This window comes from Colletotrichum graminicola (assembly GCF_000149035.1).
Source record: "Colletotrichum graminicola M1.001 genomic scaffold supercont1.51, whole genome shotgun sequence".
In the NCBI taxonomy this organism is placed as follows: Eukaryota; Fungi; Ascomycota; class Sordariomycetes; order Glomerellales; family Glomerellaceae; genus Colletotrichum; species Colletotrichum graminicola.
In genome coordinates this window covers 68,682-84,605 of record NW_007361055.1, presented here as the reverse complement: position 1 = coordinate 84,605, position 15,924 = coordinate 68,682, and the positions used below count along the sequence as shown (strand labels likewise).

At 57.8% G+C, this 15,924-nt stretch overlaps 6 protein-coding genes across 6 annotated transcripts; 3 read left to right on the top strand and 3 right to left on the bottom strand.

The window, feature by feature from the left end:
* Positions 1-328: 328 nt before the first annotated feature.
* On the top strand, positions 329-1,491 carry GLRG_09665 (uncharacterized protein; the record flags this gene model as incomplete). Its single annotated transcript, XM_008100350.1, has 2 exons — positions 329-680; positions 914-1,491. The coding sequence occupies 2 exons, from the start codon at positions 329-331 to the stop codon at positions 1,489-1,491; spliced, it is 930 nt and encodes a 309-aa protein (XP_008098541.1).
* Positions 1,492-2,572: 1,081 nt separating this feature from the next.
* Positions 2,573-3,671, bottom strand: GLRG_09664 (uncharacterized protein; the record flags this gene model as incomplete). Its single annotated transcript, XM_008100349.1, has 2 exons — positions 2,573-3,499; positions 3,570-3,671. The coding sequence occupies 2 exons, from the start codon at positions 3,669-3,671 to the stop codon at positions 2,573-2,575; spliced, it is 1,029 nt and encodes a 342-aa protein (XP_008098540.1).
* Positions 3,672-7,931: 4,260 nt separating this feature from the next.
* On the bottom strand, positions 7,932-8,186 carry GLRG_09663 (uncharacterized protein; the record flags this gene model as incomplete). The annotated part of the gene is made up of 2 exons (XM_008100348.1): positions 7,932-8,113; positions 8,162-8,186. The coding sequence occupies 2 exons, from the start codon at positions 8,184-8,186 to the stop codon at positions 7,932-7,934; spliced, it is 207 nt and encodes a 68-aa protein (XP_008098539.1).
* A 2,178-nt stretch (positions 8,187-10,364) lies between these two features.
* GLRG_09662 (3-deoxy-7-phosphoheptulonate synthase) lies at positions 10,365-11,946 on the top strand (the record flags this gene model as incomplete). Its single annotated transcript, XM_008100347.1, has 3 exons — positions 10,365-10,416; positions 10,772-11,551; positions 11,630-11,946. The coding sequence occupies 3 exons, from the start codon at positions 10,365-10,367 to the stop codon at positions 11,944-11,946; spliced, it is 1,149 nt and encodes a 382-aa protein (XP_008098538.1).
* A 434-nt stretch (positions 11,947-12,380) lies between these two features.
* Positions 12,381-12,913, bottom strand: GLRG_09661 (uncharacterized protein; the record flags this gene model as incomplete). Its single annotated transcript, XM_008100346.1, has 2 exons — positions 12,381-12,769; positions 12,850-12,913. The coding sequence occupies 2 exons, from the start codon at positions 12,911-12,913 to the stop codon at positions 12,381-12,383; spliced, it is 453 nt and encodes a 150-aa protein (XP_008098537.1).
* Positions 12,914-13,299: 386 nt separating this feature from the next.
* Positions 13,300-14,567, top strand: GLRG_09660 (uncharacterized protein; the record flags this gene model as incomplete). Its single annotated transcript, XM_008100345.1, has 2 exons — positions 13,300-14,178; positions 14,241-14,567. The coding sequence occupies 2 exons, from the start codon at positions 13,300-13,302 to the stop codon at positions 14,565-14,567; spliced, it is 1,206 nt and encodes a 401-aa protein (XP_008098536.1).
* Between the last annotated feature and the right edge of the window lie 1,357 nt (positions 14,568-15,924).

Below are 15,924 nucleotides of genomic sequence, written 5' to 3'. Positions count from 1 at the left end.
CCGAACCAATGAAAACGCCTTTCCAAAAAAACGCACCATGCATGTCGCAATTAGTGGGCCCACTCGATCCAATTCGCAGAGGAGCTCCCGAAAAATCTCAATGACAAGGCTCATCCATCCCGTTTGCCCCGTGCTCGGGAACCCGCGAACCTGCGAAGCAACTTCGACGACGACAACGAACGACGAAGCACGCACCCGCCCTCCCCTGCCAAGTACTTCCTGCCGCCAAAACGCCCGCCTCTCGCGTTTCCTGCACATCTCATTTCCGGAAGGTCGACGGGCGTGGACGAGAAACCGAACGGACCAACAAAAAAAAAAAAACCGAACAATGGCATCCAGGCTAGGCCCCCGGAGCGCCTCGGACGCAACGCGCTTCACCTCGACCACCCCGCACGCCGCCTCCAAGAGCTCTCCCACACTGACGACGACGACGACGACGACGGGCGCGACGGGGACGGCAGCCGCTGCGGCCGCCCCGAGCTCGTCACCACAGCCTCCTCCCCGGGTCCCCGGCCGGCCGCCGGGTGAATCCCCCGAGGAGCGCGTCCGCCGTCTCCGTGCCGCCCACGAGGCCGCGCGCGCCGCGCAGAAGTCGAGCGTCGACCGCGTCATCGGCGGCAGCCGCCGCGTCTTCGACTTTGCGCACAAGTTCACCGTCCTCGGCCTGGTCGGCTTCACGGGTACGTTTCCTTGTGTTTCCCCCCTCCGTCCGTTCCCTACTCCCCCCCCCCACCCTTTGCATGGGGGTACATACAGCTCTTTCCCGCCGTTCTTGAGTCGGATCAAAGAGTCGCCACTCAGGGGTGGTGGAAAGGAAGAGAGAACAGACGAAAAGGAGGGGGGGGGGAAGAGACACAATTGCAAGTTGATGAAACTACGAGGACCTAAGCTAACCAATTCCTCCCCCCTCCAGCCATCGCCGGCCTCGTCTCCGTCTATTCCGTCTACGACATGGTGACGTACAACAAGCAGCGCCGGGCCGACTTCATCGAGGCCCAGCGCCTCATGGAGGAGAACTCGCTCGCCGCCGCCCGCCTCGCCTTCATCAACGGCACCGCCACCGACGCCCAGGTCACCCTCGTCGAGGAGGCCAACGCCCGCGCCCGCGAGACCGGCGTCCGCCTCCCGCCCCTCCTGTCCGCGCCCACCGTCACCACCCAGGCCGAGAAGATCTTTGGCAAGGGCGGGTCCCAGCAGCAGCAGCAGCAGCAGCAGCCGTCAACACCAGACTCGTCGCCCTTCGCCGCCTCTGAAGCCGAATCGTCCGCGCCCGCCGCACAGAAGAGCAGCAGCAGCTGGTGGCCCTTTGGGTCCTCCTCGGCCAAGCCCGAGCAGGCCAGGGCTACCATCCAGGAGAGCAAGGAGCTCCTCCAGGACAAGGCCAAGGCGGCCTTTGAGCGCGAGCGGGAGAACCAGCGGCGGGGCGGCGCGCTGGACCAGCTCGGCCTGCCGCAGGAGGAGAAGAAGGTCGAGAAGAAGGGTTGGTGGTAGACGTCCGTTATGCTCCCCACCCCCCTTCCCTATCTGAAAGGTACTCCTCCGTCTCCGTCATCTCCTGCCGATGCCTCTTCTGCACGGCAGAGGAGTTTCTGTCGGCGGAAGACGGGTGACATGTCCCCCCCCAACCCCTGTCTGTTATAATACGAACCAGAGAGAGAGAGAGAGAGAGCGTCTGCGAGGTTTGGTGTTGGTACTGCGACGATATCGGTGCATAGAAAGAGAACAAGGCAAAAAACTTGGGGGAAAATGGGTGTGAGCCCGCACTCCCCCCCCACATACGGCGGAGGGCTGCGGGAACGTCTCGAGGTCGCAGCCCGGATGGCAGGGCCGAGGTGGACCAAAGGCGCCACAGATGTATCATAAGTGTAGACTGACTGGATGTGCATTAGACGGCGTCCGGGTTTTTAGCAAGTCATTGCATGCGGAAGGAAAAAAAACCAAAAAACAAAACATTACCCTCATCTTTGTTTTTCCATTTTTGTGTTGTTCAAGACTTATTGGACCAGTATATTTGAGTGTCGTGAAAACTGCTGGCGTCATCGCCGCTTCGATTTTGTCCTCCATGGACGGGTATTATGTACAGTTGCCCTTGACGAGGGAAACGCTTCAAATAACACGATCTCACCATCCGAATCTCCGTCGGCCGCGCCGGGTCCGGTCGGCTCTTCCCAACCCCTCCCATTATGCATAGAAAAAGAAGCATCTGCCTCTCCAGGCCCGAGCGAGTGGAAATATGTGCGCTCAATATGCTATTACCGTCCCCCTCCCTCCCCTCAACCGAGACGCCCATGTCTCTGGCAAAACGTCCGCCGAAATCAGAAAACGCCATTAAGGAAAGAAAAAAAAAAAGCAGAAGCTTGCTGCGCACCTTAGTCCATGACTGTGGACGACTTACGACTTAAACGCACCGACTTTTTGTCATCATAATGCCAATCGCGCTCCAGTCTTCCCAACCCCGCCTGCTTCCCTTTTCTCTCTTGTTCTCGCTGTCCTCGTTGCAATTATTCCGAGGCTGGATGGAGCTGCCCCGGCTCTACCTAGTTCGTCTGTCAAAATAGGCGCGTCGCAGCCTCTACGAGACGACAATATGGTTGAAGTGGCCTGGAACCTTGAGGCGGCACTTCTCGCAGTCGGCACGGTAGCCGATGCTGAAACTCTTCTTCATGCCGGGCTGCCAGGTCCATGAGTTGACAGTGTGCCTCGACCGGATGTGGCCTCTGCGGCCGGGCGAGGGCGTCGCTGGGGCCGATGTGGTCTCGGTAGGCGCCGAATCGGTCGTGGTGTCACCCACCATGGGGTGGTGATCCTCGACCTCCATCATGCCCATATCATGGTGGTCGTGGCCGTCGAGAGACGACTGCTCCAGACGCATAGTGAGGTTGGAGGGGAAGCCGTTGTCGAGGACCATACCCGGGGGGCTCAGGCTCCCGCTGCCGGGGTAGCTGCTCAAGTCCTCGCCCTCGCTAATGGGCGAGGGCAGTCGGCGGTTCTGGACGGCGTGCCAGTCGTCGGCGGCCTCCATGCTGCGGGGAATGCAGCGGGATTGGTCGGCGCCGAAACCGGCGTGGATGTGGCCCATGTTAACGACGCCACTGAGATGGCTCACTGCGGGTCCGGGACCTCCCCAAGCGCCACCCCGAACCTGAGCGGCGAAGCTTGGTTGGATGGGCGTCGGCATACGGCCGTTGGCCGACGAATGCTGATCCGCATGGACGAGCTGCTGGCTCTGTAGTTGTTGCTGCTGGGGCAGGGGCGGCGGCGACATTGTGTCCATCATGTCCATATCGCAGTCGGATTCGGCGGGGCCCCAGGGCGACGGCTGGCAGGACATGGGAGCGGGAGAGGACGACCAGGGCGAAAAGCGCGACTTGGGCTGCTCTTCCGAGTCGGAGTCGCCCGGTGTCAGGGTGCAGGGAACGGAGTTGAGAGGCATCATGGGCGCCGACCAGCGCTTCGAAGAATTGGGCGAGGTTCGGAGGGGGAGGCACTGGATGCGTTTCTGCGCAGAGAAGTCAGAGGGGGTGCTCTGGGCAAAATGGGAGGAAAGGGCATGCAAGAAAGCGACATACATTTCTGTGTTCAGCGAAGCTGAGAGCGCCATTGTGTAGGTCTTCGTCGTCATCGCGGCTTCTTTTCCTGGAGAGGTCCATGTAGTGCTGGGTGCCGAACATGGTGAAAGCGGCGGCGGCGGCGGCGGCGGCGGCGGTAACGGTGGGGGAGAGAAGGCTACGGGTATCTGCTGTGCAGTATGTGGTGTAGTATGCAGTGTAGTATAGAGGCGCGACGGTCGATTGCAGATGTCAGAGGGACAAGTGCGGCAGCTAGCGATGGCAGGTCGAGAGAGGAATGTGACGGACAGAGCTGTGCGCCGTCGGTTGGGTTGAAAAGAGGAGAAAGAAAAGATGCACTGACGAGGGGAGGATGGTATTACCAACTGTGCCGTCAAGGTCCGTGGCTGGATGAGGAGGATGAGGAGGACGTGGTGGTGGTGGTGGTGCGCAGGCGCTGGCGGGAAAGTTGGAGGTGCACAGGCTGCCAAGTTGCCCCGGACTGAAGAGTGCCGGGGGGGTGGGGTGTGAGTGGCAGGTGTGCGTGCGGGTGCGGTGCGGGTGCAGGTTGCGACAGGGTGCAAGGGGAGGTTGTAATTGCCCCGTACGGATAGTTCCCACAAGTGTCGGCCTACCGGTAGTCAGCTCCTCCCTATGGCGATGCTCGATGGTGTGTTGTCGAATTAGATACCTAGTAACAGAGTTAGGTAGCAGTCGATTGATGCTGGGACTCTGGGGGTTCCTGGAGAGGCCGAGTTGAGGAGACGGAAATAAAGAGGCGAAGCCGAGGCCGAGGTTGCGTGCTCCCAGTGGGAAGGACGGACGACGCGTCTAAGTCGCTAAACTCTCGGTGAGCCGGCGAGCACTCGACAGACTGCGGATTGCGGGTTGGAGGCTAGCTGCAGTTGCAATATGCTTTCCTCCAGAGGTAGTTGATGGGAGATTGCGACAGGAATTGTTCCGGTCGATCAGTCAGGATGGGTCTGCGCCCGTTCAGATTCTTCCTTTTTTTCAATTTTTCATCTTATTTTTATTATTATTTTACCTTTTTTTTTTTTTGATTATTGATGCCGGTTGACGATCGTTGTGCATGTCAACACCGACGACACTGTATCTGAGGAAGAATGATCGTAGGTGGAAAGGGGAAAGAGGGAGAGAGAGGCAAAAAAAAGGAAGAGAGAAGTGAGGAAAGAGGCAAGCCGGAATCGAATGTCAGGAGGCGAGCGGTCGCAGATAAAGTGAGCCGGGGAAACACGAATGGAGGCAAAATACAATAAAGTAAAAAATAAAAAAACACCCAAGAACCCGGCGACGCCAGATCGTACACACACAACACACCAAGAAAGCTGCTGTAGCCTGTCACACGCCACAAAAGGGAAAAAGACAGACAGACAGATACTCAACGCACCTACCAGAAGGTAGAAGAGAGAGAGAGAGAGACACACACACACACACACAGAAAAAGGGTCCCCGAGCGGGAAGCCAAAGCACGCACCCATGGAAGTAAAAAACGAAAAATAAAAAACCGCTATGTAGCCTAGGGGGGAAAAGAGGCGAAAATAAGGAAAAAGAAAATATACAGACAAGGACAGGTCCAGACCCGTCAAGGTTCTTCCCGGACCAACGGTTTAGGGGACTGAGGGCGCTAGTTCCACCCACTCTGCTGGAATTCAAAACCGACGGTGGGGAGGCAGGGGGGGGAATTCAATCCTTGATTCGACAATTGTCCAGCCTGTTTTATTCCAGGAACGCAAGGACGACGTCAGGCTGCTCAAAAAGATGCGCCGGTTCGCGTTGATTCGCGTCACCATTCGCAGCCCTGGAATGTCCTAGAAAGAAACAAATCGCCGAGTACAAAAAGCACTTGGCACCTGGCGTAGCTCACTCTTTGACAGCTTCGAGAAACCTACGGTAGTCGGCTGCAGTATATAGACATAACTTAATGCGGCCGGGTCCAGGGAGAGAGCCCTGGCACGAAAAAAGAAAGGGAGAAGAAAACCAAGACACAGTAGATCCAAGTCCGAGCAGCGAGCGTCAGCCCACAGCCAGGGCCAAGTGTTCAAAACGCCAGAAGAAAGTCAAGAAAAAGCTTGCGACTGGCCGAGGAGGAAGACGGAACGGATGGCGACGAAAGAAAACACCCCGTTACGAACAGGCCAATCAATAAAGCAAAACCTGCGACGGCCGGCAACGTCACACGAGCATCATCGCAAGTAAGGGGGGGAGAGAAGGTAAGGAGGGACAGGGTCCGGTTAGGAGCCGGAGAATAGGGAAATAATAGTTTGGGAACCAACGGCCGTCGACGTCGGGAGGATCATATCGGCGACGTTAGGTTCAGGAGCAGATAAGAAGAAGAAGAAAAGAAAGAAAGAAAAGGGTTGAGGCGCTATTCAAGGCCCGGCGTGGGCGATATAGGACAGGGGAGCTTTAGAAACGAAAAGAGGGCGACCAAAGGGCTCTCCTCCCGAACGACTGGGATCCCGCCTCGCCGGCGACGCCCGCCGTTGTCGTTGTCGCTGTCGTCTTCGTTGTCGAGGGATGCCCTCCTATACGTGTGCAGAAATAACCCACCCCAAAAGACCATCACCTCCTCTCATATTCTTCTTCCCCCCCTCTCCCCCACCTGACGTCTTCCTCCTGCTGGGTATTACCCCGTGTGTGTCTCTCTGTCCATGACGGAAACCTCGCTCTGCTGCTGCACACTCACACTCTCCCAACGGGCCGCTGAGGCCAGCAATGGATCCGACCGGGGCCGACGCCTGACCGGACCCCCACCCCGCTCGGCATACTCGCGCAGGAAAGGGCGTTTGCCCGAGGACGGGATAGCAGGCATCGCTGTATAGGGCGGAGGGAAGGGGGGTGGACGGACGTCGTCCTTTGCTCACGTTGCACCCGGATAGCGATTTGCCAGTTCGTCCCGCCTGGGTATACTGTGATGCCTTGCCTTGCCTGCCTGCCTGCTTGCCTGCTTGTGGACGTCGTCATCGTCGTCGTCGTCGTCGTCGTCGTCGTCGAGGAGGAGATGGTGATGGTGGCGGTGGTGAGGACTGGTTTCAGAAATGCTTCATGAGATGCTGGGGGGTGTGGTGGAATGAATTGGGGGCTGTTGGGTGGATAGTGCTCAAAGGGAGTTTGAGCCTCGAGCCCCTTCTCTCTCCTTCTCTCACCTCGACTCCCCCCTCCCCCCTGCCTCTCTCTCTCGCCGCCGACGACATGCTCAACGAAGGGGCGATGGCTAAAATGGGAGGTGAGCTTTGATGTCATTGCATTGCTAAAGGGGGGGGGGGGGGGGGCTCGCACTCGTCGAGGTTACTGGATATCGTTTTAGTCACTAACTAAATGTCGGGTGTGTTTATGGGTTCCCCGTAGCCTTTCGGCTCTGTCCTTCAACGAGAGCGCTGACACGATATCGGTGTCGTTCGCCATGTCATGTACTACGTACCAGTTCGCAAACGAGTAGAGACGGCCCATCACTTCTCCCCTCAACCCTCCAAGGCGCGCGAGGTTTTACCACCATCAACCTTACTGGAAAGGAGGCCCCCCCCCGGTGTCACAGGACATCCCTCTCACCTCCACAGGAACAGTAAGCCGCCGGCCGTGATTCACATTGCGGCCGCTCTCAGGTCATCCGTATCCCGAGCGGCCCAGAATGTTACCCTCTGTGTCGTTGCCCCGTACATCACAATGAAAACTGTGTGCGTCAACGCCCGACGCACAGCCCCGAGTGAGTCTCGAGGCCAAGATTCGAGCGCGGGCACGGAGCAGCGGATTCCAACGGGCAAGAAGTTCTGTAGCATGCGGGTAAACCCTGGGCGGGGATGGTCGCCAAGCACAGAAAGAGGTAAAAAAAAAAAGACAACGAATGCTGGGCCGGGGCGATGTGCCCATCCTCCCAAGTTTCGGTAATCTGTGGATAATCAACGTCGTATGCGGTACCGCGAACCCTACTCTGCAACCGACGCTGAGGGAGAGGAGAAAGGGTGAGTGTCTCATCGGCCTCCCCCATCCAGGTTGAAGATCACACCCTCCTTCGGGGTGTACGCGCTACTGCCCCCCGTAACCGCCGTCACGGTGCCATCTAGGATTGGTCTGAGAGGTCGAGCGCTGTCAGATCTCATGATACAGTGTTTCCATTCAGAAAGTTTCCTTTGTGTTGAGTATTGGGCATGACAGCTATTCTAGCGTGTTTTTGTGTTATTGTACCTGTGCGGTCCCCTATGAGGCTCTGTCTTGGCTACGCACCTTGGCGCTGTTGTCCGTGTGCTGTTGGGACTTTGGTAGACACCTTTTCCTCCCTGCCCATCCGCGTCGTCCGGGACCCCGTATGTGCACTGGACGGCACTGGGTGACTGCATAAGGGCTCCCTACACGAGTCGCCCGCTACTACGCTCGCTCGAAAGAGGCAAAAGTTGAGACTGGCTGTCTTGACCGGACAGGATGTATCGCATAGCCTTCCGGTGGTCCCATCAACGTGAACTCGTACGAGGGATAGCGGCTGCCGACAGCCTCAGATCGAAGCTTTGACGGTCCCAGAAGGGGGGTTTGACTGTGACCGTGGGTAGCTGCTATTAGTCAGTTGGTCAGTCAGTATCAGCCACAGACCAACGACATACCTGCGAGCGAGGTGGCGTCCAGCATGAGGAAAAAAGTTGTCGTTCTGCCGCGGCTTCCGAATAGTCGAAGTGAACCGAGCTGAGGGCTGACGCGCGTACCCGCAATATTGGCATGATTCTAGGACCACGGCTCAACGGCATTGGAATAACATCCTCGACAAGGAGCAACAAAGCCGGAAAGTCTCAAACCCTCGGACCCGTCAATCGAGAATGTCGCGAGCCAAGATGATACCACCTCCCTCTTGTTTTATTTTTCCTCTCATCTGCCTCGAGTTGACGGCGATGCGTAAATGATGCTCCGTTTGGCAATATGAATATGGTCCCGAAGTGATCTGCGAAACTGATCCGAGTCGTCCATCTCTCTCCTCCATTCCCTTTCGTCTCAGCTTTCTCACCGTCTCTCTCTCTCTCTCTCTCTCTCTCTCTCTCTCTCTCTCTCTCTCTCTCTCTCCCTCTCTCTCTCCCTCTCTCTCCCTCTCTCTCTCTCTCCCTCTCTCTCTCCCCAAGCCCAGGTCCATCGGAGGCGGGCCGGGGCCAGCTGCGTTTCATGTTGTTCGCGTTCGGTGGTCGAGAGCGCGCTGCGCCGTGCGGCGGTGCTTCAGGGCATTGGGTCTTGTTCTTCTTCTTCTTCTCCTTTACGGAGTATTTCTTTTATTTTCGATTCATTGCTGATTTAGAGCGTTGTTGACGTTGACGAGTGATATGTCTTGTGGGAAAAGGTGCCGTTCTTCGGAGGAAAGAGAGTACCTCCCCGGTCTGGTCGCTACTGCTTCCAAGCAGGCTCAGAGGGTTCACCGAGGAAGGTGTGGACTGACACTGGCACTTACCTCGGTGAGGGGTCGGTGAACGATCGGTGAACGATCGGTGAGGGAAAGGCAGGTGCGGGGGGGGCAATTGACCAATCAAAGGCGCTCTATTGCTCGTGGGGTTTTCCTCTCGTCTGTTTTTCCTTTCCCACAAGATACCCACAGAGGGGTTCAACGGCGTCTCATATCAGTGCAAGGCCATCAACATCTATCTGTCTAAGCATTTCTCTCTCTCTTCTCATATAAGCATTTGTTCATTCAGTCCCGCACGATTCCACAGTTTTCGACGTTGCATTTCTGTCTATCTGACCACGAGGAGGTTGGGAAAAGTAAAAAGAGAAAGAAAGAAAAAGGCAGGGAGAAAGGATCCATCCTAGCGGCGGATTGCCTCCGGGACGGGTTGTATGTCTGCCCCGCCATCGGCCCCTCTATTCTGACTCTTTCTCTAATGCCCCTCATCCACGATGTCGAGGAGCACCGAGTTTGCACCGATACCACTGTCAGAAAGTAGCCCACATAGCATGACAGGATTTGACATATGCCCGCCGTGAGGACGCTCTCGGAGTGAAGGATTTTGACAGGTCATCATGGCAAGACTCGACTAACACACTGGGACGTTGCCGCCGCCCTGCCGTAGTAGGTAAGCACTTACTTGTTTTGGCCCGCATCACGCCGCATTACACCGCATATTGCACGTAGTTCCCGTCCGCGTTCGGAGAGGCACCTCGTCCCTTTTCCATATGTATGTACTGTAGGAAATACTGTAGAGAGGAGAAACCCGTTCGATTCTAGTTTGTGTCGGCGGGTCTGCCTCCGAAGAGAGGAACAAGGGGGGAAAGACGAAAATCAAACCGCCGATGCACACAAAGGCAAAAAGCAAACAATTTTTATTTTTTATCCCGAGTGTGAGAATCCACTTTCTGAGTCACACACTCACACACACACCTAGCCCAACTCCAGTCTCCCACTCGAGCCCCTCCCCCAAAAAGGCCACTACCGGTTGTCCCCCTTCCCCTGTGGACGAACATTCATCCTCCCACTCCTCGGTCAACGACGGCTCAAGCAGCACAGATTCACCACACGATACCCAGTCCGATCCAATCCCAGCCCGATAGAACTTCGTTTCTATCGCTAGCATCCGTGTAAGCTTATCTTCCCTCCCCGTGATTGGTCTTGGGCCCGGCCGCTCCCACCGCCCGGTCTGGCCCGCTTCGCCCCCGACCGTTTTAGGACGGCAGGCGGCGGTGCGGCGCGCATCTCACGATCAAAGGCACCCACCAAAACCCGACGCTCACGGGGCAAGAGCCTCGGGACCGCCGTGCCGTGGGTGGACTTTAGAGGTGCAATGGCTGACGGACGGCGCAGTTCTTGATACCCTTATAGACTATACAGTCAAAATGCCCGGTCTCGACCTTGAGCATGAGCCCCTCGCGGCCGACGACGTGAGAAGTGAGTCACTTGATTTTTCTCCCTTTTCATGTCATAATTTTACCGACTCGGATTTTGAACCGAACCCACACCCATCTTCGATATGTCACTCATCCTTGGGACCCTGTTCTTCCCTCAGCCCCACTCAGGCTGTTGAAGCATCCGATATTATCTCAAGACAATGGCATCAAGTTGATGACGGACAACCTGCATTCAGAACCCGTCTAATGAGATCCAAATCATACCCCCTCATAATCCTCACCCCACCCTCACCTGAACTCACTCACTGTCCGCTCGCACTCTCACTCACTCACCCACACCGCCGCCGGCCACAGTCACCATGACCAAAACGCCCATGAACTAACTCGCCCTCCAGTCCTGGGACAGGACCCTCTGATCCCTCCCGCCCTCCTTAGCTCCGAGATCCCCATGACGGATGCCGCCCTCCAGACAGTCGTCAAGGGCCGCAACGAGGCCGTCGACATCATCATGGGTCGCGATGACCGCCTGCTCGTCATCATCGGCCCCTGCTCGCTCCACGACCCCGCGACCGCCCTTGAGTACTGCGAGCGTCTCAAGGCCCTCGCCGAGCGCCTCTCTGGCGACCTCTGCGTCATCATGCGCGCCTACCTCGAGAAGCCCCGCACCACCGTCGGCTGGAAGGGCCTCATCAACGACCCGGACATCGACTCCACCTTCAAGATCAACAAGGGCCTGCGCATCTCTCGCCAGCTCTTCCGCGACCTGACCGCCGCCGGCATGCCCATCGCCAGCGAGATGCTCGACACCATCTCCCCACAGTTCCTTGCCGACTTCATCTCCGTCGGCGCCATTGGCGCCCGCACCACCGAGTCCCAGCTCCACCGCGAGCTCGCCTCCGGCCTGTCCTTCCCCGTCGGCTTCAAGAACGGCACCGACGGCAACCTCGGCGTCGCCATCGACGCCATCGGCGCCGCCGCCGCCAAGCACCACTTCATGGGTGTCACTAAGCAGGGCCTTGCCGCCATCACCCGCACAAAGGGTAACGAGCACGGCTTTGTCATCCTCCGCGGTGGTTCCTACGGCCCCAACTATGACAAGGAGAACGTCCAAAAGGCCAAGGACACCCTGACCAAGAAGGGCCAGAAGCAGGCCATCATGATCGACTGCTCCCACGGTACGTTTCCTCCCTCGTCGGGAATGGACCAAATGCATGTATGAGACAGCCTGGACTAACAGCCCGCCCCCCTCCCAGGCAACTCCAACAAGGACCACCGTAACCAGCCCAAGGTCGCCGCCGTCATCGGCGACCAGCTGCGCGAAGGCGAGACCTCCATCATCGGTGTCATGATCGAGTCCAACATCAACGAGGGCAACCAGAAGGTCCCCGCTGAGGGCCCCGCCGCCCTGAAGAAGGGCGTCAGCATCACCGACGCCTGCATCGACTGGGAGTCCACCGTCGACGTGCTCGAGGACCTCGCCGCCGCCGTCCGCGCCCGCCGTGAGCGCAACGTCGGCTCCTCCAAAAGCAACGAGGACTCCCACAGGGTCACCCACCTCGAGGAGGAGTAAAAATGTCCTCTATTGTGGGAGGGTAGCGAGGTTTGAGAGTGCCGGGGTGACATAGTACAAGAAGGGAAGAAGGGACTCGATTTGGGCGGGACAAAAGAACATACTACACGTGCATTGCATTTGCATGATTCCAAGGGGAGGGGTCAACAGAAAAGTCTTTTTTATTTATACGTTATCGGTTTTCACGCTTGATGGTCACGATGCTTGGGTAACGAGTGCTTGCGTCCTGGGTCGTCGCCGAACACTGCCCGGGACGGGACGCTGGATAGAGGTCAATAGCTTTGCGAAACATGGCTCGGCACTTCTATTTTGCTACTTGTCGACAGCACGTCTCTGTGTTGTAAAGTGACAATTCGTACATGGCCCCTCGCTCGTGAACACAAATGTTCCCAAACCCACCCGGAACGCCAACACCCAGATACCAGTCGACAACATCAATTCGGCGTCGCCATCGGATAGTAATTCCCTCTCCCCGCTCCCGCCCTAGCAGCGTCGGCCGCGCGCTTCCCCTCGCGCAGCTCGTTGACCCTCTTGAGAGCGGCCCAGCCCAGCAAGCCCGCGGTGCCCAGGATGAAGCCCCAGACGATGACGCGGTCCTTGTTGCTGTCTCGCTGGAAGCACATGGTCTGGACGTTCTCCTCGATGGCGTCGCGGCAGAAGCTGATGCCGCTGGTGAGGCAGAACGCTTTGGTGCACTGGGAGCAGGACGTGGACGCGGCGCGGCGGGAAGGGGCGCCGCCAGATTGATTGTCCCGGTGTTGGGGCCCGAGGGCTACGATGGTGCTGTTCTTGAAGCAAGTACATCTGCAGAATGTCGGCGCTGCTTGGAGACAGTGTTAGTAAATGGCCTCCGAGGAGTTGCTGATCATTGGGGGTACGGAGGGGAAGCGATGGAGGACTGACAATCTGCGCCGACAAGCGCTATGAGCCCGCAAAGAAGCAGGAGAAGTAGAGATATACGGTTCATATTGGCTGTTTGGGTCAGTGGGACTGCTTCGTCTGCCCGTTGCGACACAGTCTCTCTCTCTCTCTCTCTCTCTCTCTCTCTCTCTCTTTCTCTCCTCCAAAATCACTTGAGGTTGTCGCCGTCAAAGGCTGAGGCTTCAGAGGTGACGGCGTGCACGAGCCACATTCGGTCCGGCTGCGCGCAATACGCCCCTGCTGTGGCAGCACTCCTGTGGCTGAAGCTTTCCGGTTTCTGATTCGTCAGCGCGACCCCCCGGCATCCAAAAAAAGTTCAATTGGAGACTTGCAGCTCCCTCTCTGGCAACATTGTGCCGTAACGCAAGGAGGGAAAAACCACCAAGCTTCCTCACAAACCAGGTTCCCTTCCCCGAACACCAACCGCCCATCATGCGCCGCGTACCACGTCTCCGGCAGCCGGGCCTGCTCGCGGCGTCCCCGATGCATTGCACCTGTACCGCCGCGCCCGCCACCCTCCCCATCCAAGCGACGGCACGACGAGCCCTCTCGACTACGCCCGCGACGCACAGCCGCCTCCGCAAGGCCCTCTGGAAAGGCGGCGAGGCACCCGGTCCCGAGGACCCCTACACGCCCGAGTCGTCGCAGGCCCTCCGGCAGCAGCAGCTCGAGCGCGAGCTCGCCGAGGCCGAGGCTGAGCTGGCGGCGTACGAGGCCGACGCCCAGCAACACGTCAAGACGCAGAAGACGGACAGGGAGCGGAGGCACGTCACTAGCCGGCTGACGGGCAAGATCAAGAACCCGCGCGTGTGGGCGCCGACGGAGAAGGAGGGTGAGGCCAAGGGCTACGTGCCGGCCCAAACCGCCGCCGGGCTCGAGGAGATCGGCGGCCTCGATGGCTGGTGGGATCAGGAGGGCCGGTGGGGCAAGGAGAGCCAGTACGTCACGTTCACGCGGGGCGGCAAGATTCTCGACGCAGCCGTGTGCGAGGCGCTGGTCAGGCAGGCCGTCGTCGAGGTGCTCGCCGTCCAGAGCACGACGCCGGACCACCTGACGGGCACGTGGGCCAAGGGCGGCCGCAAGAACTTCAACCGCGCGATGATGGTGCGCCTGGTCGCCCAGGAGGACGGCAGCCTCGCTCTTCAAGGCGACGCCGAGGTGACCGCTGCCATTGGCCGCGTCGCCACCATCAAGTCCAACGAGACCGAGGCCGAGGCCTACCTCACTCCCGAAGAGGCCCAGGAGCAGATCAAGCATTGGGATCCGAGCTGGAAAAACGCTTCTCTGCAAGACGTGCGCCTTAAGTTTGCCGTAAGTTCAGTCACAGCCCCGCGTCCCCAAAGGCGACGACGCACTAACAGGAAAAAACGCAGGTCCACAAGCGTGTCTTCCAACTGACGGGCCATCACGTCCACGACGCCAAGCTCGCGCAGGTCAAGACGGTGGCGGATCTCATCAGCACCATCGTCAAGCCGCCCAAGCCGACAAAACTGGCCGACGCGGTGCGCGAGCGCGGCGAGCTTCTCGAGCTGCCCAACGTGCGCGTCCACGACCGCCGCGTCACGCCCATCGACAAGGAGACGGCCGTCGGCCGGTGGAAGGTCATCACGGAGGAGCTCGAGAAGCGCGGCCTGCCAGTCACGGGCCACGAGCACCTGCCCAAGCCGGTGCAGAGGAAGTGGATCCAGGGCCGGACGTAAGCGGGGCTGGTCCGGGGGGGGGGGCTGTCGAGAGGGGGAGGCGGGGAGAACAAATATGGGGGAAAAGTGAGGATTGTGTCCGGCATAGAAGAGGCTTGTACAGATATTGTACTCTTTGTAACATATGGAATATCATCGATTCTTGCTCTGCCATTTGTCCTACGGGCGCTCATGGATTTGGAGACTCCACATGGAGTGATTGTTGTTGTTCGCGAGGGGAAAGATATGGGATATTTGGTTATGACGATACAGAAAGGGGCCTGCTGGAAGCCTGATCATTGCCTGTTGCACCAATCCCCGTCTGACTTCACACAGCTGCTATTATTCGTCATCCTCTGTCGTAATTGTACGAAATACAGATGGAACCACCAGCAACGCCTCTTACCCCCTTCGATTTTACAGAGGTCATGTTTGAAAAACCGTACATGATGAGACGTGCTGGGCACGTGATGATTGTCATGAGTGGGAAGGAAGGTCTCTTCGGCAGGCAGGAGCACCTTCACCCGGCCGCGCCTTCCCTCGTTCTTCAAGAGTCTCACACTCAATCCCATTACTTGTCGCCGTTCTCTGCAATTTTCTCGCTCCCATTCCATTCTCCTGCGATTGCTCCGTCCTTCTTTTGCCTTCACTGTCTCCTCGCCTCTCTGCTTCACCACCTTCCCTCGAATCTTTCACGTCTTTTCAGCGCGTATCTATCGACTGGGAACAGAAGCGCAGAACCCTCGTGCCTTCTCCACAACTCCCTGTGTTTAGATCTCTTGTCATCGTCACAATAAGACTGTCTTTTCTCACCCGCCATCGATTACCGCACCCTGGGGATTAGCTGCGCAGGCCCGTGAACAGGACATGAACTCATACGCGTAAGTCATCTTTTCTATATGACTGTTTACATTTCGTTGGTCTTTTCCATGGTGATTAAAAGCACCCCTTCTACGCTTCTTTGCCTGTGTCTCCACTACAACCAACACTCCACGCCAAAGTCGCAGCCACCAACCTGCTGCATTTTCCTGCGGCAGAAGGACAGCGCTTGTGGAAGGAATGAGCCATGATCCAAATAAACTCAATTTTCACCAGATACCCGGGTCTTCGTAGCCAAGTTATGGAACAGCTGGAAAAGCCGGTGTTTGAGATGGGATACAGTTAACTACCCCCATCGTCCCAGCCAGCATGGAACCGTCTGAAGGCAGTTTACGCCATATTGAACCCTTTCGTGAGCGAAATTTCCAGTCCCGTCGACTGCGAGGTCGTCAAGATCGCCAATAAAGACCCCGTGCATAAGTACGTTGATGGACTTCTAAGAGCCTATGGATGGTGCCTAGTTAAGTATTGCGGCCCATCCATCGATGCCTTGCAAAGG